At 40.5% G+C, this 22,882-nt stretch overlaps 1 protein-coding gene across 1 annotated transcript; it reads left to right on the forward strand.

The window, feature by feature from the left end:
* The first annotated feature begins 17,166 nt into the window (after positions 1-17,166).
* On the forward strand, positions 17,167-18,099 carry LOC122935179 (olfactory receptor 1019-like). The gene has a single exon (XM_044290943.1). It carries the CDS (start codon positions 17,167-17,169, stop codon positions 18,097-18,099), a length of 933 nt encoding a protein of 310 aa, XP_044146878.1.
* Positions 18,100-22,882: the final 4,783 nt, after the last annotated feature.

The following is a 22,882-nucleotide window of genomic DNA, read 5'->3' on the forward strand; positions in this document are numbered from 1 at the left end:
TGTACTCTCACTTTAAGTTATTTAAGCACTTTAGGATCTCTCTGAGGTTAACCAATAGTTCTCTTGCTATACTTGGTTTGCAGTTTGCGCTATACAATTGCTTATGATCTGGTATGAGCAGTTCACATTTGTATGCAATTTGTTTGGACTGTAAGATTGTATGGCTCAGTAGTTCGTTTATATGGTGGAACTATAAGTAAACATACATATAACCAGTTCAGTATACAGTTCTAATCATTATTTTAACAGTAGGAACATTATATAACTGTTTTAAATACCTATTTTGGCCTCTTGCTTCCATAAAACACAGCTCTTAGTGGAGTGTGTGTGTCTGTTCAGCTCCTCTCTCTGGTGAATAATGATTCCAGCAGCTCCTGCTATGGGAATTTCCCACACAAGCTGTGTGTGAGGCTGACTGTAATTGGTCAAAACTTCTGGGCTGTGTGAGGCTATCTAGGATTGGTCAAGACTCCTGCCCAGCAACAACAGTTTAACTCTATGCTTTTTGTTGTTTCTGCTGTGTCATTGATCTTACCTTACATTATATTATGAATCTTAAAGGCATACTATCTTTTCTGCTTCTGTGAACACAAAATATAACAGTTACAGTCAGGTCCATAAATATTGGGACATCGACACAATTCTAACATTTTTGTCTCTATACACCACCATAATGGATTTGAAATGAAACGAACAAGATGTGCTTTAACTGCAGACTTGTCAGCTTTAATTTGAGGGTATTTACATCCAAATCAGGTGAACGGTGTAGGAATTACAACAGTTTGCATATGTGCCTCCCACTTGTTAAGGGACCAAAAGTAATCGGACAATTGGCTTCTCAGCTGTTCCATGGCCAGGTGTGTGTTATTCCCTCATTATCCCAATTTCAATGATCAGATAAACGGTCCAGAGTTCATTTCAAGTGTGCTATTTGTATTTGGAATCTGTTGCTGTCAACAAGATGAGATCCAAAGAGCTGTCACTATCAGTGAAGCAAGCCATCATTAGGCTGAAAAAACAAAACAAACCCATCAGAGAGATAGCAAAATGATTAGGCGTGGCCAAAACAACTGTTTGGAACATTCTTAAAAAGATGGAACACAGCGGTGAGCTCAGCAACACCAAAAGACCCGGAAAACCACAGAAAACAACTGTGGTGGAGGACCCAAGAATTCTTTCCCTGGTGAAGAAAACACTGTTCACAACAGTTGGCCAGATCAAGAACACTCTCCAGGAGGTAGCTATATGTGTGTCAAAGTCAACAATCAAGACAAGTCTTCACCAGAGTTAATACAGAGGGTGCACCACAAGATGTAAACCATTGGTGAGCCTCAAAAACAGGAAGGCCAGATTAGAGTTTGCAAAATGACATCTAAAAAAAGCCTTCACAGTTCTGGAACAACATCCTATGGACAGATGAGACTAAGATCAACTTGTACCAAAGTGATGGGAAGAGAAGAGTATGGAGAAGGAAAGGAACTGCTCATGATCCTAAGCATACCAACTCATCACTGAAGCATGTTGGTGGTAGTGTCATGATGTGGGCATGTATGGCTGCCAATGGAACTGGTTCTCTTGTATTTATTGATGATGTGACTGCTGATAAAAGCAGCAGGATGAATTCTGAAGTGTTTCGGGCAATATTATCTGCTCACATTCAGCCAAATACTTCAGAACTCATTGGACGGCGCTTCACAGTGCAGATGAACAATGACCCAAAGCAAACTGCAAAATCAACCAAAGAGTTTTTTAAGGGAAAGAAGTGGAATGTTATGCAATGGCCAAGTCAATCACCTGACCTAAATCCGATTGAGCATGCATCTTACTTGCTGATGACAAAACTGAAGGGAAAATGCCCCAACAATAAGCAGGAATTGAAGACAGTTGCAGTAGAGGCCTGGCAGAGCATCACCAGGGATGAAACCCAGTGTCTGGTGATGTCTATGCATTCCAGACTTCAGGCTGTAATTGACTGCAAAAGGATTTTCAACCAAGTATTAAAAAGTGAAAGTTTGATTTATGATTATTATTCTGTCCCATTACTTTTGGTCCCTTAACAAGTGGGAGGCACATATGCAAAATGTTGTAATAGCTACATCGCTCACCTTATTTGCATGTAAATACCCTAAAATTAAAGCTGACAGTCTGCAGTTAAAGCACGTCTTGTTTGTTTCATTTCAAATCCATTGTGGTGGTGTATAGAGCCAACAATGTTAGCATTGTGTCGGTCTCCCAATATTTATGGACCTGACTGTATATGACATCCAAAACATGACATCACTGCAAATAATTCTGCTTATGTCTTTAACATATAAACATAGAAATTGTATTAAGGTTATTGGCAGGTTTAGCTATTTAAACATATAAGCCATATTAGCAACCTAGGACAGGTCTTAGCTGGCCAGCTACACTCCCACCAAAATTACCTATAATTCTATGTTCTTAGTGGTAGGACTTAAACATGAATTTGAGGAATTTTTCATCAGGTTCTCAACTTCCAAGTGTCTTTTATCAATCTCAAGTAGAACAACTAACTTCTGAATAGGACATTCAAACTTGAGTGGAGTAGTGAGACGTTTTCCATTTTTGTCAAGTTTTGCGTCTCCTATTTGTAACAACACTCTTCTTACTAGTCTGTCTTCATTCTTTTGAACTTATAGAACTTTGGCCAATTTCCATTGGCTTCTAGGTAAGTCTTCTTTCACTAACACTATGTCACCAACTTGGACATTTCTTCTGGGTGTTTGCCATTTACTTCTTAGCATCAGATTTGCTAAGTACTCTTTTCTCTATCTATTCCAAAACTGTTCTGATAGATATTGAACTCTTCACCATCTGCGTTTGGCATATAAATCCTCTTTGGTGAACTTGCCAGGTGGTGGCTGTTTGTAATCAGACATAAGGTAAAGTAGATGGTTGGGAGTTAAAGAGTCCAAACTTGTTGGGTTGCTGATGTTATCAACTGTAAGAGGACGACTATTAACAATAGACATTACTTCATAGAACAGGGTACTAAGTGAAGCATCATTTATTCTTCCAGCTTTCTTTTTCAACACTGAATTGAACACATTTCTTACAGTTCTGATTTGTCTTTCCCAAACTCCTCCTGCATGGCTTGCATGTGTAGCATTCATATGAAAATCAAACTGTTTCTCTAACAAATACTCAGTGGATTCAGTTACATATTTATTCCCAGAATTTTTGTACAATCACTCAAAATTGAGAAAGCTCGTTGGAAGAACGAGTGAAACGTTTTCAAGAAATCTACAGTACGTCCAGTTGCCTTGAATTATTCCTTACAGATATAACAAATACTCAGTTCCTTTTTCTTTATCAATGTCTTTTAGAGATTTCTTCAATGTATTCTTTGCTCCAACAAAATAAGATCCTTGGTCAGATCTAAGTTCTCTGACAGTACCTCTAATGGCTATTAAACATCTCAAGTCATTGATGAATGCTTCAGTTGACATATCTTCTAACATTTCCAGGTGAATTGCTCTGGAGCTTAGACATGTAAATATAAGTCTATATCTCTTGTACTCCTTGTAGTTCTGTTTGGTGATGAATGGGCCAAAACAATCCATTCTGCTATAAAGGAATGGTGGTGATGGGTTTACATGATCTGCTGGTAAATCTGCCATTCTTTGCTCTTCGGTAGGTCTAGGTGCCTTTCTGCAGACTACACATTTACTTATATACTTTGCTATAACTTTACTTGCTTTCACTAACCACCTTCTCTCAAACAGCTTTGGGTAAAGCTTCTTCCTTGAGGCAAGGATATATTGTGGTAGTGATCAATAATCAATCTTGTGAAGCTAGAGTTTTTGGGTAGAATTGCTGGATCCTTCACTCTGCTAGGTAATGATGCATTTTCCAGTCTCCCTCTCACCTTCAGTATACGATCCTGCAAAACAAGATTAAGCTTGTACAATGGGTGGTTGTTTGGAAGTCTTTTAGGTTCTTGACTAAGTCTCTTCAACTCTTCACTGTAGAATCTCTGTTGAATGAGTCTTATGACTGTTTCTTTAGCTTTCATTCTTTCTTCAACATTCAACAATTCCTTCTTTCTGATTCCCTTTGCCAAACGTTGAATTCGAGCTACTACATTTTTGACTGTATTCCATTTTCAACATCTGGCTAGTCTTTCGAGTATGTCATCTTGACACTTGGCAGCAGTGCTCAATGTTTGTACAAGTTTTACTTCTGGATCACCCATAGACAATTCTGTGTAACCTTTACTGGGCGTGATTTCCTTTTCCAAAGGAACTCTAGGCTTGTGAACCAATTTTAATTTTTCAATTCTGTTACATCCAGGCCTCTTGAAGCATGATCTACTGGGTTATGCTTTGTGTCAATGTGATGCCAATGTGCTGTACTTGTTATTTCACTAATTTTCTTAACTTTGTTGTTGACAAAGATATGGAATCTTTAAGCTTTGTTATTTATGTATCATAGGAGAACTTGTGAGTCTGTCCAAAAATATTCTTCATCTATTTTTACCTCCAATTCTTCTCTCACAAATTTGCTTACTGATGCTGAAACAACAGCTGCTGTCAGTTCAAGTCTTGTATTGTCTGAATACTGGTAGGAGCAACTCTGGCCTTCCCCATAACCAGGGCACAGTGTATCTTTTCTTCTTCTATCACTGTGATGTAGGAGTTCTGACCATAACCATAACTACTGGCATCTGAAAAAAGATGAAGTTCTATTTTCTTGTACTTTGCGAAATCATTAAGGTACAAAACATCTGGGTATCCGAAACTCTCTCAGGTATTGAAGGTCTCTTATCCAACTCTCCCACCTTGGCCTCAAATTTTCAGGTATGGTCTCATCCCATACCAACTTCTGTCTGCATAATTCTTGTAGTATTTATTTTGCTCTGAGGATTACTGGGGCCAAGAATCCCAATGGATCAAATATAGAAGCCACTGTGGAAAGAATGGTACGTCTAGTTGCAATTTTCTCTTCAATAGATACTTCAAAGAACAACTTGTCATTCTCTACATTTTATCCCAATCCATGTACATTCTGGACTGGAAGATGATCATAATTGAGATCTACATTCTTCATTGTTGATGCACGTTCAGAGTCACTGATGGATTCCAGTACCTCTCTGCTGTTTGAGATAAATTTATGAAGGCGCAGGTTTTCTCTTGCGCATAACTCTTGGCTTTCTTTCACTAGTTTGATTGTAGATTCTGTGGACTCTAGACTTATGAGACCATCATCTACATAAAAGTTTTTCTTCATAAAATTTGCTGCTGATATGCAATCCTTTTCATTCTGATTGGCCAGGTACTTCATACCATAACTGGCGCAACCTGGAGATGATGCTGCTCCAAACAAGTGTACTTTCATTCTGTATTTTGCTGGCTCTGTTTCTGTATCTCCGTTCTCCCACCATAGGAACCTCAGGAAGTCTCTATCTTCATTCTTCACATGAAACTGGTGGAACATCTTTTTAACGTCACGCATGACTGCTACGGGATACTTTCTGAATCTATAGAGTACTCCAGGCAGACTGTTTGTAAGGTCTGGTCCTTTTAGTAGATGATCATTCAATGCAACACCATCGTACTTTGCTGAGCAATCAAATACTACTCTAATTTTATCTGGTTTCTTAGAGTGGTAAACACCTTGATGTCGGATGTACCACACTTCTCCTTCTTTAGGTTAGTTATTAACTTTCTCTGCATGTCCTTCTTCGAGGATACCTTCCATGAATTTCAAATAATCATTCTTGAGTTTGGAATCTCTTTCCATCCTTTTATTCAAACATTTCAATCTTGCTAGGGCAAGATTTCTGTTATTTGGCAGACGAGGTCGTTCTCTAAAAGGTAAGGGCATTTCAATATGACCTTGTTGATTCTGCTGAAAACTTTCTTCTAGAGTGTGTACGAACTTTATGTCTTCTTGGGATTCTTTTCTTTAGAACTTATGTCTGCAAAGTCAGATTCAAGGATCTTGATTAATTTTGCTGGACCTACAGTTAGTAACACTTGGACAGATATATGATGACTCAATTCTGTCACCTCTCTGTGATTTGCTGTTTTCCTCCAACAACACCCCATCCTAGATCAGTTTCAACAGCGTAGGGTTCACCCTTTCCTCCTGTGATTACCTTTTGCGGTACCAAGGCTTCGGGACAATCATACCCTATCAACAGTCCAACTCCTTCAGCGGGGACATTTCATGAGATATGACAGATAGGTGTTCCCATTCATTGGCTGTTTCACAGGTAGTTATGCGATGACATCCTTTGCAGATGCTACATGTGGCCTTTTTCTTACACTCCTTAGTAACATGTCCTTTTCTTAGACATCCGAAACACAGTTGGTTATCCAGTACAAACCTTTTCTTTTCTTCCAGGCACTTCTCCTTCAATTGTTGGCACTTATGTATGAAGTAGTTGCCTCCACAGAACATACACTTGAAGGTAGTCTGAAGATTTGTCAGTTCTGTCTCTCTACTGGTCCCAGTAGTGACTTTGAACTTGCTCTCGTAGGTATCTGGACCTTTAGCTGCTGTGTTGGTTGCAAAGCTAGTTGCTCTTGCACGTCTCATCTCTCTTGCAGGCCTTTCTTCTAAGAATTTTAAGACATGAGATGATGTTACTGGATTACATTCTATCCGTGCTTCCTTATTGACAAACTCAGAGAACTCTTTAAAACTTGGGAAGTCCTTACCTAGATCTAACTGTTCAGTCACATAGCTATTCCATCTAGAAGCCACTTCTTCAGGCAGCTTAGTTAGCATCCTGTGGTTTTCTAGATAATCGTTCAGTACTTCTAGTCATTGTACATGTGGGATGGCAATGCTGCATGCTTGCAGGAAGTCACCATAGTTTTGGAGTTTGAAGTGTTCTTTAGGACCTATTTTAGGCCAGTTATTCAGTTTCTCTCTTGCATTTATTTTTTTCTTCTAGGCTTCTTCATCTTTTCTATAGAAGTTACCTTCAAAAACTTCCTTAGCTTCTCCACCAACATATGTCTGAAGCTAGAAAAACTTGTTAACTGGACTTAAGCAATAATGCTCAATGATCATCTCAAAACTTGCCTTCCACTCTATGAACTTCAGTACGTCTCCTGAAAATACAGTAGGTTCCGGAACGGGAAGTCTAGCTAGGACTTTTCTCTGTGGTCTTGCTGGGGCAATGGTTGTAAAATTCTCCTGAGCATTGCCTTGGCATTTAGGAATAGAATCATCCGGTTCTATTTTCTCACTTAATTCTGAATTAGGTGAGTCCCTTTCTAATTTTTTTTCCGGTAGAGATAGAGGGTAAATTCACACACATTTTTCCTAACACTGGACTAGGCCTCTCTTTGTTGTTTTTGAGCAGGGATGGAAAGATAATAACTTATTTCCTCACTACAAGCTGGAGATTTCCTTCCATTATCCTGGGCGTATGAAGGAAAGTAGGAGCCTGTTTCTTCACTTAGTACAGATTTGAACCTATGACTACTCTGACTCATATCCTCCTCATGTACTCTGAGTCTGGCTTCTATGTTCTTAACTTCTTTCTGCCTTTCCAGACTTTTCATCTGTTGGTGATGTGCCTCCATTTCAGCTTCCATTTGATGGCGCTGTGCCTCCATTTTAGCTTTTATCTGATGGAATTGTGCATCCTTTTAAGCTTCTTTTTCAGCTATCAGTTAGCGATGCGCCTCGTTGGCAGCCTCAATCTCTGCTCTCTTGACAGCAAGTTGTTCAGCTAATTCCTTTCTTTTGGTGGAAGTATTTGAGGACTCCGATATGTGTGTGGCACTTCTGTGAACGAAGGAAGTCCCACTTGATATTGTGGTTCTAGCATTGAGATTGTGGATTTAGCATAGTCTCTCATAAAAAGCTCATTCATTCTACTTCTTACTTTAAGTTCATTATAGTTTTCTGCAGATTATATTTCTCTCATGAGCTTTACCAAATCTTTAGTGACCGCAGTATATGTGTCCATGTTCCTTACAATATCCTGGGAAGGTGTCGTAAACGACCGCAGGTTGACATATGCTGCCATAAACTCTGATTCAGATTCTTCTACCGTCTCTACCATATGACTCAAGTTCCCTTTTATACTTTCTTGCTTTAGCTTTTTACGAATGTCTTTAATGTATAATTTCCACTTATCATACATTCTGGCGAACTTTTTTCCTTTCAGCGCTGCTTCTAGATCCAAATTTTCCAGCATCTTTGTGGTCGATTTTCTGGCACGTGATGAACGTCTTAGTTCATCTGCTTGGGCTATATTTGTTTGAGGCAAGACTAATGCTGCATAAGACTCTTCTACCTCAGACAGGTTCCCTTGCTCTTCCCCCTCTAATCTATCTATCTTTTTATCCTCTAACAGTGGCATGGTAATACTAGGATCAGACATTTTACTTTATATGCTATAACAAATAATAATAATAATAAAATGCTTTTCACTTTAAATGCAATATTGACAAATGCAGAAATAAATGACTTTCACTTTAAATGTTACAGCGAAAAATGCAGGCAATAAATTACTTTCACTTTAAATGCAGTAGAGTCTGTGTATTACAAACTGTCCTTTGCCTTTTATTCCTGAACACGAAAATGTCACTTTATATTAAAACCTATGTGCAATAATAAGGAAAGCTTTGGCCTCATTCTGAAGAACAGAATCAAATGTCAGTCTTAAAGGAAACGTGTCTTTTCTTGATAATGCAATGCTCTGTGCTGACTTGCAACGCTCTGTGATGGCTTACGATGCTCGGTGATGACTTGCGATGCACTGTGCAGAATTGCAATGGTGATGACTTGTGATGCTCTATGATGACTTGACTTGCGATGCACTAGCTTGGATACACTGCTGCAGGCTTTGGGCCTAGTGGCGGGAAACTATCTGGCTGCAGTGCATCGTCTGTCTGTGGATAGTGGTGTGGGCACTCTAGCTATGGACTTTGGCCTCCCACCATGCATCTCTTTCTTTCTCTAGGGATCACAGGAGGATTGGCGCTCTTTCTCTGACTATTTTGCTATTGCCGTTCTGCCACTTTAAGAGTCGGTTGCAATTTGACTAATGCACACGTTCTATGGCCTCTATGGTAGCTCCACTGAGGTGTCTTTGCTTGCTGGCGCACTGCTGCTTTAATGCGCTCTTTACTGTGCAAGTTGAGGAGCACTATCACTTTGCCCTCAAGAGGGTAAAAGTTCCACTGTTGCAGGCGCAGCACTATGAAGTGCCTTTTGCGCTCTGGCATTAGAAGAATTTTGATATCTCTGACTTTTTAGTCTAACCAGACTGTCTATTACTCTGTAATTTCTCTAGCGCCATTCTATGGAAACAGTAGTTTTAAAGAGCACACCAAATGCTTGAAATAACTTCTGTATTAACTTCAACTTTTCTTCATATAACACTGCCGCCTTCGCATCAGATAGTCCATGTACAAAACACGTATTAACCACTTCAACCCCGCTAGCTGAAACCCCCCTAATGACCAGGCCACTTTTTACACTTCTGCACTACACTACTTTCACCGTTTATTGCTCGGTCATGCAACTTACCACCCAAATGAATTTTACCTCCTTTTCTTCTCACTAATAAAGCTTTCATTTGGTGGTATTTCGCCATAAGTGACCCCATTTTGAAAAGAAGACACCCCAAGGTATTCCGTGAGGGGCATGGCGAGTTCCTAGAATTTTTTATTTTTTGTCACAAGTTAGCGGAAAATGATGATTTTTTTTATTTTTTTTTCCTTACAAAGTCTCATATTCCACTAACTTGTGACAAAAAAATAAAAACTTCCATGAACTCACTATGCCCATCACAGAATACCTTGGGGTGTCTTTTTCCAAAATGGGGTCACTTGTGGGGTAGTTATACTGCCCTGACATTCTAGGGGCTCTAATGTGTGAGAAGAAGTTTGCAATCAAAATCTGTAAAAAATGACTGGTGAAATCCAAAAGGTGCACTTTGGAATGTGTGCCCCTTTGCCCACCTAAGCTGCAAAAAAGTGTCACACATCTGGTATCGCCGTACTCGGGAGAAGTTGGGGAATGTGTTTTGGGGTGTCATTTTACATATACCCATGCTGAGTGAGAGAGATATCTCGGCAAAAGACATTTCCCATTTTTTTATACAAAGTTGGCATTTGACCAAGATATTTATCTCACCCAGCATGGGTATATGTAAAATGACACCCCAAAACACATTCCCCAACTTCTCCTGAGTACGGCGATACCAGATGTGTGACACTTTTTTGCAGACTAGATGCGCAAAGCGGCCCAAATTCCTTTTAGGAGGGCATTTTTAGACATTTGGATCCCAGACTTCTTCGCACGCTTTAGGGCCCCTAAAAAGCCAGGGCAGTATAAATACCCCACATGTGACCTCACTTTGGAAAGAAGACACCCCAAGGTATTCAATGAGGGGCATGCCGAGTTCATAGAAATTATTATTTTTTGCATAAGTTAGTAGAATTTTTTTTTTTTCTCACAAAGTCTCACTTTCCGCTAACTTGGGAGAAAAATTTAAATCTTTCATGGACTCAATATGCCCCTCACGGAATACCTTGGGGTGTCTTCTTTCCGAAATGGGGTCACATGTGGGGTATTTATACTGCCCTGGCATTTTAGGGGCCCTAAAGCGTGAGAATAAGTCTGGAATATAAATGCCTAAAAAATTTTACGCATTTGGATTCCATGAGGGGTATGGTGAGTTCATGTGAGATTTTAGTTAGTGGAATATGAGACTTTGTAAGAAAAAACAAACAAAAATATATATATATATTTCCGCTAACTTGGGCCCAAAAAATGTCTGAATGGAGCCTTACAGGGGGGTGATCAATGACAAGGGGGTGATCACCCATATAGACTTCCTGATCACCCCCCTGTCATTGATCACCCCCCTGTAAGGCTCAATTCTGACGTCCGTATGATTTTTACGGATCCACGGATACATGGATCGGATCCGCAAAACACATACGGACGTCTAAATGGAGCCTTACAGGGGGGTGATCAATGACAAGGGGGTGATCACCCATATAGACTTCCTGATCACCCCCCTGTCATTGATCACCCCCCTGTAAGGCTCCATTCAGACGTCCGTATGATTTTTACGGATCCACGGATACATGGATCGGATCCGCAAAACACATACGGATGTTTGAATGGAGCCTTACAGGGGGGTGATCAATGACAGGGGGGTGATCACCTCATATACACTCCCTGATCACCCCCTGTCATTGATCACCCCCCTGTCATTGATCACCCCCCTGTAAGGCTCCATTCAGACGTCCGTATGTGTTTTGCGGATCCGATCCATGTATTCGTGGATCCGTAAAAATCATACGGACGTCTGAATGGAGCCTTACAGGGGGGTGATCAATGACAGGGGGGTGATCAATGACAGGAAAGTGATCAGGAAGTCTATATGCGTGATCACCCCCTTGTCATTGATCACCCCCCTGTAAGGCTCCATTCAGACGTCCGTATGTGTTTTGCGGATACAATCCATGTATCCGTGGATCCGTAAAAATCATACGGACGTCTGAATGGAGCCTTACAGGGGGGTGATCAATGACAGGGGGGTGATCAATGACAGGGAAGTGATCAGGAAGTCTATATGCGTGATCACCCCCTTGTCATTGATCACCCCCCTGTAAGGCTCCATTCAGACGTCCGTATGTGTTTTGCGGATACGATCCATGTATCCGTGGATCCGTAAAAATCATACGGACGTCTGAATGGAGCCTTACAGGGGGGTGATCAATGACAGGGGGGTGATCAATGACAGAGAAGTGATCAGGAAGTCTATATGCGTGATCACCCCCTTGTCATTGATCACCCCCCTGTAAGGCTCCATTCAGACGTCCATATGTGTTTTGCGGATCCGATCCATGTATCCTTGGATCCGTAAAAATCATACGGACGTCTGAATGGAGCCTTACAGGGGGGTGATCAATGACAGGGGGGTGATCAATGACAGGGAAGTGATCAGGAAGTCTATATGTGTGATCACCCCCTTGTCATTGATCACCCCACTGTAAGGCTCCATTCAGACGTCCGTATGTGTTTTGCGGATCCGATCCATGTATCCGTGGATCCGTAAAAATCATACGGACGTCTGAATGGAGCCTTACAGGGGGGTGATCAATGACAGGAGGTGATCAATGACAGGGAAGTGATCAGGAAGTCTATATGCGTGATCACCCCCTTGTCATTGATCACCCCCCTGTAAGGCTCCATTCAGACGTCCGTATGTGTTTTGCGGATCCGATCCATGTATCCGTGGATCCGTAAAAATCATACGGACGTCTGAATGGAGCCTTACAGGGGGGTGATCAATGGCAGGGGGCTGATCAATGACAGGGGGGTGATCAATGACAGAGAAGTGATCAGGAAGTCTATATGCGTGATCACCCCCTTGTCATTGATCACCTCCCTGTAAGGCTCCATTCAGACGTCCGTATGTGTTTTGCGGATCCGATCCATGTATCCGTGGATCCGTAAAAATCATACGGACGTCTGAATGGAGCCTTACTGGGGGGTAATCAATGACAGGGGGGTGATCAATGACAGGGAAGTGATCAGGAAGTCTATATGCGTGATCACCCCCTTGTCATTGATAACCCCCCTGTAAGGCTCCATTCAGACGTCCGTATGTGTTTTGCGGATCCGATCCATGTATCCGTGGATCCGTAAAAATCATACGGACGTCTGAATGGAGCCTTACAGGGGGGTGATCAATGACAGGGGGGTTATCAATGACAGGGGGGTGATCAGGGAGTCTGTATGGGGTGATCAGGGGTGATCAGTGGTTCATAAAGGGTTAATAAGTGACAGGGGGGTGTAGTGTAGAGTAGTGGTGTTTGGTGCTACTTTACTGAGCTGCCTGTGTCCTCTGGTGGTCGATCCAAACAAAAGGGACCACCAGAGGACCAGGTAGCAGGTATATTAGACGCTGTTATCAAAACAGCGTCTAATATACCTGTTAGGGGTTAAAAAAATCACATCTCCAGCCTGCCAGCGAGCGATCGCCGCTGGCAGGCTGGAGATCCACTCGCTTACCTTCCGTTCCTGTGAGCGCGCGCGCCTGCGTGCGCGCGTTCACAGGAAATTTCGGCTATCGCGGGAGGACGCGTATATGCGTCCACCCAGAAGAGCAGGGCCGCCGCCAGGACGCAATCCTGCGTACTGCGGTCCTGTAGCGGTTAAATAAAGTATCATAAAATGGCTGTATGCATAAGATGGTGGTTCAATTGTTCAATCTTGTCATTCAACATAAAATGGTGGATATATTTCTCTCTTGAGTATCTGTACTCTCACTTTAAGTTATTTAAGCACGTTATGATCTCTCTGGGAGGTATATCTGAGGTTAACCAATAGTTCACTTGCTCTACTTGGTTTGCAGTTTGCTCTCTACAATTGCTTATGATCTGGTATGAGCATTTGTACGCAATTTGTTTGGATTGTATGATTGTATGGCTCAGTAGTTCATTTGTATGGTGGAACTATAAGTAAACATACATATAACCAGTTCCGTATACAGTTCTAATCACTATATTAACAGTAGGAACATTATATAACTGTTTTAAATACCTATTTTGGCCTCTTGCTTGCATAAAACACAGCTCTTAGTGGAGTGTGTGTCTGTTCAGCTCCTCTCTCTGGTGAATAATGATTCCAGCAGCTCCTGCTAGTGGAATTTCCCACACAAGCTGTGTGTGAGACTGGCTGTATTTGGTCAAAACTTCTGGGCTGTGTGAGGCTAGCTAGGATTAGTCAAGACTCCTGCCCAGAAACAACAGTTTAACTCTATGCTTTCTTCTGTTTCTGCTGTGTCATTGAGCTTACCTTACATTATTTACTGAATCTTAAAAGGCATACTATCTTTTCTGCTTCTGTGAACACAAAATATAACACTTATATGACATCCAAAACATGAAGTCACTGTAAATAATTCTGCTTTTGTCTTTAACATATAAACATAGAAACTGTATTAAGGTTATTGGCAGGCCTAGCTATATAAACATATAAGCCATATTAGCAACCTAGGACACGTCTTAGCTGGCCAGCTACACTCCTCTCTGCTGTATCCTTAGTGTAGCTCTCTCAGCTCAACTATGTTAGCAATAGTAGTCTGTCTCTTACTGTAGATAATCCTAGGGACTTCTTGTCCTGGTTTAAGTACCTCAAGCTCTAGCTTTAGCTTGGATGAAGGCGATGCAAGCCCAGGAGGAGACATGCAACCATATAGAACTTTTGCAGGCAGGGCCTGTGGGCCCAGAAGAGCAAGCAGAGCTCTGCTGGCCACCACACAGCCTCTCCCTTAGGGGGGTAGACTAGACTCTCTCTCTCTCTCACTAACACTAATCTTCTCCCTCTCTACAGAGTGCTAGAATGGAAACAAGTTTCACTTTATGATATCTACCACTTCCATATTGCTGCCACCTGCTGGTGGACCAGGCACATTACATGAAATATAACTGTTACATAGGAAAGAATATGCACATTATTCTGAGATTAAATTAAATACATTTTGTTGATGATTGTTAGTGTATAGAAGGTGGTAGTAAGGTGCAAAAGAGTGGTAATTGCACTCCGGGACATTACAGAGTTAGTAGATTCATGAATCTATTTGTTCATCAAAAACAGTGAGGGGCTGTCTATGCTGCCTAAGAGACTCCCCTCCTTGATTAACAGGGCAGGACACCTCACCTAGCCCTGACAATCTCGCACCTGGACTCTAGCAGCGCTAGCGACTAAACAGAGTTATAACAGACTCTCTGCTGTGGGTATTATGTTCAAATAAAAAAAAAAATAATAATTTCATTCACTGATAATAAAGCATACTAAAGCATAAAAATGGAGGTTGCAGAATGTTTACCCACATGGTGCCCGAAAGAGATTTCCTTTTTCTTTGACAATTGAAACTGTGTATATCTACTGTCTAGAAGTGAGCAAATGAATTCTAAAACTCAGAAATATGACTTGCATTTAAAAAAAAAAATTTGATTGTAAAGACTTTTATGTTATTTGATTCAGGCAAATTACAGATGGAGAATGAGAGAAAGAGAGACAGGTCGAAATTATTCAAAACCACTCATCTCTACATAAGAATAAAGAGAGGAAATGGACCAATGGGTTTTTGACTGTTTTTCTTTGTGATACTATTGTAATAGTCTCCTTAGTCTTGTGTTAAACCATATATTATTTTTATTTCAAGTTAATTCTCTTTGCTAAAAATGTATCAGAAATTCCCACCTGTGCTTTGGCTCCATCAGGACTTATTTTTGCAAGCAGAAAATAAATACATCTCATGTGTTTTGACGTCATCAAGAGATGTAGTGGCTCATGTTCAACTATATAAAAAGGATGCTGGGTGTGTGGGAACGAGCTTCTCCACTGACCCCACGTTGCTTTATTATGTTTCATTACATCTCATTATATTGATTCTTAGGTTTCATTTTCACTCATTGACATATTTTATATGACCAGTTCAGCTCTTGGTGACTATATATTTTTGTGCACTGTTTTGTGATCAGGTTTTCTGGGTTCTTAATGATGTGTTTGTGATGCTTATAATTTTTTCTATCTGTCCTTTTGTTTCTCATCTTTCTGCTCTTCTTGCTTCACCTACATAGTATATTGAGTTTACTTTCTCAATATGGCTCATGCTATATATTTGTGGAAAATATGGGTTAATTTGGTCAGAGGTCCTTGAGTTAATTGACTTGATATCAGCCCTTTGATTTCAACTCTTTGTAACTGCTGTATATGATTAGGTGTCCTCCTGAAAGTCCTGTTTTGTACTCAGGTCTTCAGTGATATGTTCATGACTTCTAGAATTTCTACAATGTTATTCATCTTCCTTTTGTTTAATCTTTATTTCTTCCAAGCATATTTTCTTCCTCCAGTGACGTTTCTAATTCTTTGTCTTCTCATTATAAATCCAAAATAAAGTTTCTTTCTCAATAGATGTAGACATTTTGGCTTGAGCTGGTCAATAATCCTCAAATTGGTTTGCTTATTATTACTTATTTACTTTCAGCTCTTGGTGACCATATGAATAGAGTTCTGCCAAAATATCTAGTCTTTTGTCTGGGTCATAAGTGATTTGCCATTCATTTTGTGGATCGTCTCCATCTGTCTACTTGGTCTTCATCCTCCTGTTCTTTCACCTTTATCTCCTTCAAGCAGAATACTTCAGTAAACAAGGTCTTCTCAGGTTTTGTCCAAAACTACGTTTTATTCTTAATATTTGTGGAAAATTTGACGTGACTTGGTTAAGGATCCTTGATTTGAATGGCATGATTTGTATTACTTATTATATAGTATTTTATTTCTTGGTGAGGTGAAGACGATTGCTCTAAAAACTCCTGTCTTGTGTCTTGGTTAATTAATAACGTGCAGATGAATTCTGGGGAAGTCTCCAGCTCTCTTCTTGTTCTTCACCCTTCTGTTCTTCATCTTTACCTCTTTCAAGCAGAATTCTCCTCTCTAATGACTTTGTCTTCCCATGTTATGTCCAAAATAAAGTTTAATTCTCTATATCTGTGTAAAAAATTGGCTTTAAGCTGGTTAAGGATCTTTGATTTGATTAGCTTGATTGATATTACCCTTTAACTATCTAATGAAGACCAGTTGAAAAGGGTTCCTTCAGAAAGCCCAGTCTTCAGTAAATTACTCAGAATTGTCTATGTATAGTTGCTCGTTAAAACTTTGTAGAAATTTGGCTTGACTTGTCAAGGATCCTTGGCTTTTCTGGGTGCCTTTATATGCTTCGATAACATGTAGTATTTGGTGATTTATTTTTCTTCTGATCTTGAAAAACTTAAATTTATGTTTACTTGTTGCTATTCCTTGATATTGTGATGAACTTGTAATCGTAGTCACGTAATGCTAAGGTGGGGCACAAACGTTTAGTTGGGAATTATTTTGCTTATTACATATGAACTCATGACATTTGTATGTAATTCAAGTGTAAGATCATACTTTTTTAACATGTTCTTAACTGGGAGTATGAGTCAATAATCAGCAATACTTACATACATCACTCCTAGTATCAGTCAAACATTCATCCGAGTATAAATATCAAACACTTACATTTCTGTTGATACTTTATAGTCCAACTTCTACATCTGTATACAGTCAAAAAATTCCATAATCTTGGAGAATGTTTTTATATAACCAGTTCTCCACCTTTAAGAGATGGATACCCACAACAAGACACTTGCCACTGAAGTTATTCTCTTAAGCTTTTCTGATAACATCCAAATAAACATTGTTCTATTTTTGTTCTTTATTATCATCTACCTTGTGACTGTGGTTGGAAATTTTCTTATGATTACCATCATTTTAATCAGCTCCCAACTACACATCCCAATGTACTTCTTCCTTTGCAATTTGTCCTTCATTGACCTTTTCTACTCCTCATCAGCCTTGCCTAAGCTCCTGGTGGACCTCTTCTCCAAAGAGAGAATTATGTCACTTGTTGATTGTGCCATCCAAGTGTACATCAGTACTTTTCTTGGTGATACGGAGTGTTTACTACTTGCCCTGATGGCTTATGATCGATGCATTGCCATTTGCTACCCGCTTTACTACCCCATGCTGATGAGATGGACTGTGTGTTACTGGTTGGCTGCCTTTGTATGGATCATGAGCTTTTTTATCTCTGTGGTCCCTTCACTTCTGATGCCTATGAAGTTTTGTAATCCCAACAGGATCAACCATTTCATGTGTGAGATCATCGCGGTCATAAAGCTGTCATGTGATAACATCTATCTGAATGAACTTGTTATATTTTGTGTAAGTTTCATCACTCTCCTCCTCCCATTCTTGTTCATCATTATAACATACATTTGCATTATCTCTAACGTGTTAAAGATTCAGTCGGTGGCAAGATCCAAGGCATTTTCCACATGCACCTCACATATTATAGTGGTGGTCCTGTTCTATTGGACGGCCATGGTTATGTACTTTGGACCATCTTCGCAGTACTCGACAAACCAGGAAAAATATATTTCAGTGTTTTATGTCGTCATCATTCCGATGTTAAATCCAATTATCTACAGTCTGAAGAACAAAGAGGTCAAGAATGCATTTTTATCACTTGTGAACTCTCACTCATTACATTACTGAGTACCTACAAAATCTTCAGACATGTTCTGGATGCTGGATGATACATTTTATATGGAGTTACAGTACCACAGATCTGCAATTGTTTAATGTTTATATGCAATGTAATCTAATGTACTGTAATGCTATGCCATTTATCCCAGCAGAGGGAGTAATGGTTGACAATGGTTGGCAGGAACAGGGCTAACCACCCTGTTCCTCCCCTTGGTAGGAGTGGGCTGGTTCTTCTTCCTGTTAGGAGGGGATTCCAGGCTAGTGACAGAGGAGAGAGAAGAGAGTTACTGTTTGGATAGTGGGGAAGTGATGAAGAACATGTCAGAGCTCCTACTCCCAGGAACTGTATCTTATTCCTTTTGTAAGCAACACTCCAGAGGGAAGCTCTGAAACCAGATATGCTCTTGTCAGAATAACTTAATCCTTTCTCAAGAAAACACTTGAGAAACAAGACGTGTTTGCTGTAGCCAGTCACTGAGGTAGTCAGAAAGATCATTGCTGCAGTGCCAGTCTTAGTTAACCAGTAACATATTGTACCCAATTACTTCATGTGACCATAGAGTCCAGTGGTTGGCTGTAGTCACCACTACACCAGACACAAAGCTCACCAGGACCACTGGAGTGGTAGTGGAGGAATGTAATTTGTTTGAACATTTGAATAAGGCTTATTTTAAAGGTTCAGAGGTGGTTCCACCTTTTGGACCACCATTGATCACCAGAGCCTAGTGCTAACCAGAGCCATGGTAGTCCTGTTCCTATCCACAGATACAGAATATTTTTTTTCATTTTGATATCAGTGATATAAAGATGTGTCCAACTTAAAATTTTCTTATATAAATGTAATACAATACTGTAACATGGCATTACACACATACCAGATGTAGCAGGGTTAGCACTCCAGCTCTTAACTCAAATTTCTTAATTTATCGCGTTATCTTGAGACAAAAGCCATTGAAAAGTAATTGAAGGTGTTTGCTTAGATTAGATAACACAACTCAGAAATCTCAGAAAACAGAAGTGTTAACTCTACTCCATCCGTAGAAACATATAGGATAAACCTCTCCCGACAAAGTACTGTAAAATCATGTTTCATCTAGAGGTAAGTCAAGCCAGTTGGAAAGATGGATGAGAGCAGATGGATGAGAATAACCAGTAGACTGCATTATTACGATGGCGTTATGATGTAGTCATGCTAGGTTGCGCCTCTCTCCTTCCGCTCACCTCGCCATACCGTGTAAGCTAAGCTATGCTTTGCCTCGACCGACCTGAAGGATCCACCACTTCTGAGCCCTGCACACGTCCGGACCTCTTGAACATCCTTCCAGTTGCCATGCTGTGACTGCCTGCTCTTTCTTGGTGCTTTGTGTATGGTTGTTGTCTCCGATCCCCGCTTGTTCTCCTTGATCTCTCCGCTCCTCTGCTTCCTTGTTCTCCGCCTTCCCCCCCCCCCCCCCCGTTGGTATCTGGATTGAGTTTTGAAGAGACGCTGCCCTGTGTCCTTCCCTTCTTATATGTCTGATCCACCTTCCCTCCTGTTTCCTGCATATACCTTCAAAGACCCTCCTGTGTTTGCTTTATTACCTCTAATGTCCACTTTATTTTTTGCGCTTCTAATTCTACTATTGGACTTGTACTGGCTGTATTCTGGGAGAACTATTGTTGCTTTTTTTCTCCCTTTTTTATTATAAGAAAGTTTGACTAGATCTGTTTATATTATTATAATAATATTTTTTTTTGGTCTAAGTAATTAATATAAGAAGGAAAAAGGGAAGGAAAAAGAGGGGGAAAAAAGGGAAATGAGGGATAACTAACATATTATAAGAGAGGGAAAAAAAGAACAGGTGTTCCGCCGAGTATATATCTGCCAAAACAGGACAAAAAATGACAGAATCTGCAAAAATTTAACAGTTCTTGAAATGTTGTAACCACAAGAGCAGGACAAAAAGGGTTGCATGATCTGAATACAGAAAAAAAAAGGGGATTTAGAGTAGAAGAAGTATTGGATGATTACATTCAGGAGGTAGGGGCGGAGAGAGAGAGAGGACGTAAATGTCTTGTCCAAAGATTAATCTTCTCCACTAAAGGAAATCTTGGCTGCAGTTAAAAAAATGGAGAGCTAATAAAAGATATCTCAATGCAACTTGGGGTAATTCAGACCGAGTTGGTCTTGATAAGAGATCATGTCACAAAGATACGGGACAGAGTAACTACCATAGAAAAAACTGTGGAGGTCTTGGAGAAGGAAGTTAAAATGTTTAAAACAGAAATCCCCATGTTGAGATCTGAGGGTAACACCTTCAAAAAAAAGATGGTGGAGATGGAAGATAGGTCTAGGCGATGTAATGTCAAAATTGTGGGCCTACCAGAAGGCATGGAAGGGGATAATCCTTGTGATATGATACAGACTTTAATTTTGGAGAAGTTTGGAAGGGAGCATTCTCTTCATAGTTTTTTGTGGAAAGGGCCCATCGGGTTCCAGGGGGTAAACCAACTCCTGGAAGGCACCCGCGAATACTACTTGTGAGGATACTTGTTTCACGAGACAGGGATATGATTCTGAGAAGGGCAAGGGAGTGCCCCCCTATCTTATATAATGGAAAATAGATTGTCCTTTTTTCCTGATTTCTCCAAGGACATCCAAGAAAAGAGATGTAGCTATATCAAGGTTAAGTCCCAAACATGTTAACTGCACAACGGACATGTAGAGAGACGGGTGCCAGCGGCTGATGGAGCGATTCACTCCTCCAAGATAAATAATCAAAAATAATCACGGCACTTCCTTCAGTAAACATGTGTAGGTTTATTAACCAGTAGCAACGTTTCGGTTCACACACTGGAACCTTTCTCAATCAGTGATATCACTGCTTGAGAAAGGTTCCAGTGTGTGAACCGAAACGTTGTTACTGGTGAATAAACCTACACATTTTTACTGAAGGAAGTGCCGTGGATATTTTTGATTGGGACATTAAATATTCATTTGTCTATCCGGCCAAACTGCGGATAATCTTTAATAGTACAACTTACTTTTTTGACACTCCTGACCTAGTGGTGGATTGGCTCGATCAGAATAATATCTAAGTGCCCTTTTAATTTGTGGAGGGGAAGGGGGGGGGGAGAAGAGGTGGCCATAGTTGAGAGATCTGTCCCAGGAAGGTGAAGGATCAAGAACTGGAGGGGTGGGGTGGTTTGTAGTCTGTGGGGTGGGTTGCTATGCGTCTCCCAGGTTGGAGGACGAGGGGGGAGAATTTGTAAGCTTCTTTACTTTGGTGATTTTTTTTTCTGGCTGATTGATGTCGGTTAGAATTCTAACCTGGAATGTTCGGGGTCTTGGTGACAAATTAAAAACACAGGCGGTCTGTGATCTGGTTCAGAGACCCATTTCACTGAGGGGGCGATCCCTTGCCTTGGTGGGGGATGGGCCGTGCAGACCTATCATTCCACTTTTCCTAGCTAGTCAAGAAGAGTAACAGTATTAATTCATAAACGGATTGATTTTTGCCGGGCATCCTCCATCAATAAGCAGGGGAGATTTGTTTTCCTTTATGGAGGATTATTTAGGAAATTATGTATTCTGGCTTTTATCTATAACCTTCCCCCCTTTTCTTTTCATGTACTTAACTGTTTATTAACTTTTATGGATCAGTGGCCTGAATGTCCTTCCATAGTGAATGGGTCTTTAATTGTGTTATCAATCCATAAAAGGATAGGATTTCCATGGAGAGAGATATGTATACCCAGTGCCAAGGGTCTCTTTTGTCCCATTTTTGCCTCGTTTTGTGGATATATGGGAATACTAAGGGAAGGGGAATCAAGCATATTCTTGTGTTAGTAAATCTGGGAAGTCGATGTCCAGGATAGAATTAGCTCTGGACATAAAAATTATTTGAAATATATAAAACGTATGACGTATCAGGCTAGGTCTTTATCGGACCATCTACCTCTTTCCATTGAATTATGTATGGTGGATAATAAATTCAGTGTAAGGCCCCCATTTAGATTAAACCCCCACTGGATTTTTATAATGGACAATCATGAATTAAACAGGAGATAGAGTTCTTTTTAGATAGCAATTATAATTTAGCAAGGACCCATTTGGTGTGGGATGCATTCAAGGCCTTTATGAAGGGGGTGTTTATTAGTAATATTTATAATTTAAGAAAAAGCTATGCTAAAAAAGAGAGAGACTTGCAAGAAGCAGCGGCTGCTGCTAAGGACGAGTTGTCTAGTAAGAACACAGAACAAGGGAAACTATGCAGAGGACAAGTCAGGCTTATTCTGATTTTCTTCTGGATAAGGCCCAGCCAAGGCTATTTTTTAGGGGATACAAATATTTTTCTGAATCAGGTCGTCCAGGGAAAATGTTGGCTAGGGTGATTTCCAATCAGGATTAGAGTTGAGCGAACCCGAGCTGTAAAGGTCGGATTCGTACTGAACTTTAGGTTTTTCGGGTTCGGGTTCGGTGTCCAGAGATTTCTTGGCGCTTTTTGAAAGGCTGCACAGAAGCCAATCAACAAGCGTCATACTACTTGCCCCAAAAGGCCATCACAGCCATGCCTACTATTTGCATGGCTGTGATTGGCCAACTGCAGCATGTGACCCAGCCTCTATTTAAGCTGGAGTCACGTAGCACCGGCAGTCACTCTGCTCGGATTAGTGTAGGGAGAGGCTGCAGCTGCTGTGACGGAGAGATCAGGGAGAAATGTTATCAAGAACTTTTTATTGTACTCAGCGAACTACAGCAAATGTGTTTTGTGGGTGCAGTGCATAATTTTTTTAAGCCTGCCCTGAGCCA

Source organism: Bufo gargarizans, chromosome 4 (genome assembly GCF_014858855.1).
Source record: "Bufo gargarizans isolate SCDJY-AF-19 chromosome 4, ASM1485885v1, whole genome shotgun sequence".
Lineage (NCBI taxonomy): Eukaryota > Metazoa > Chordata > Amphibia > Anura > Bufonidae > Bufo > Bufo gargarizans.

What these genes read in the sequence shown, in the direction of transcription:
- LOC122935179 (XM_044290943.1), top strand. Translation starts at nt 17,167, where the DNA reads ATGGATACCCACAACAAGACACTTGCCACTGAAGTTATTCTCTTAAGC.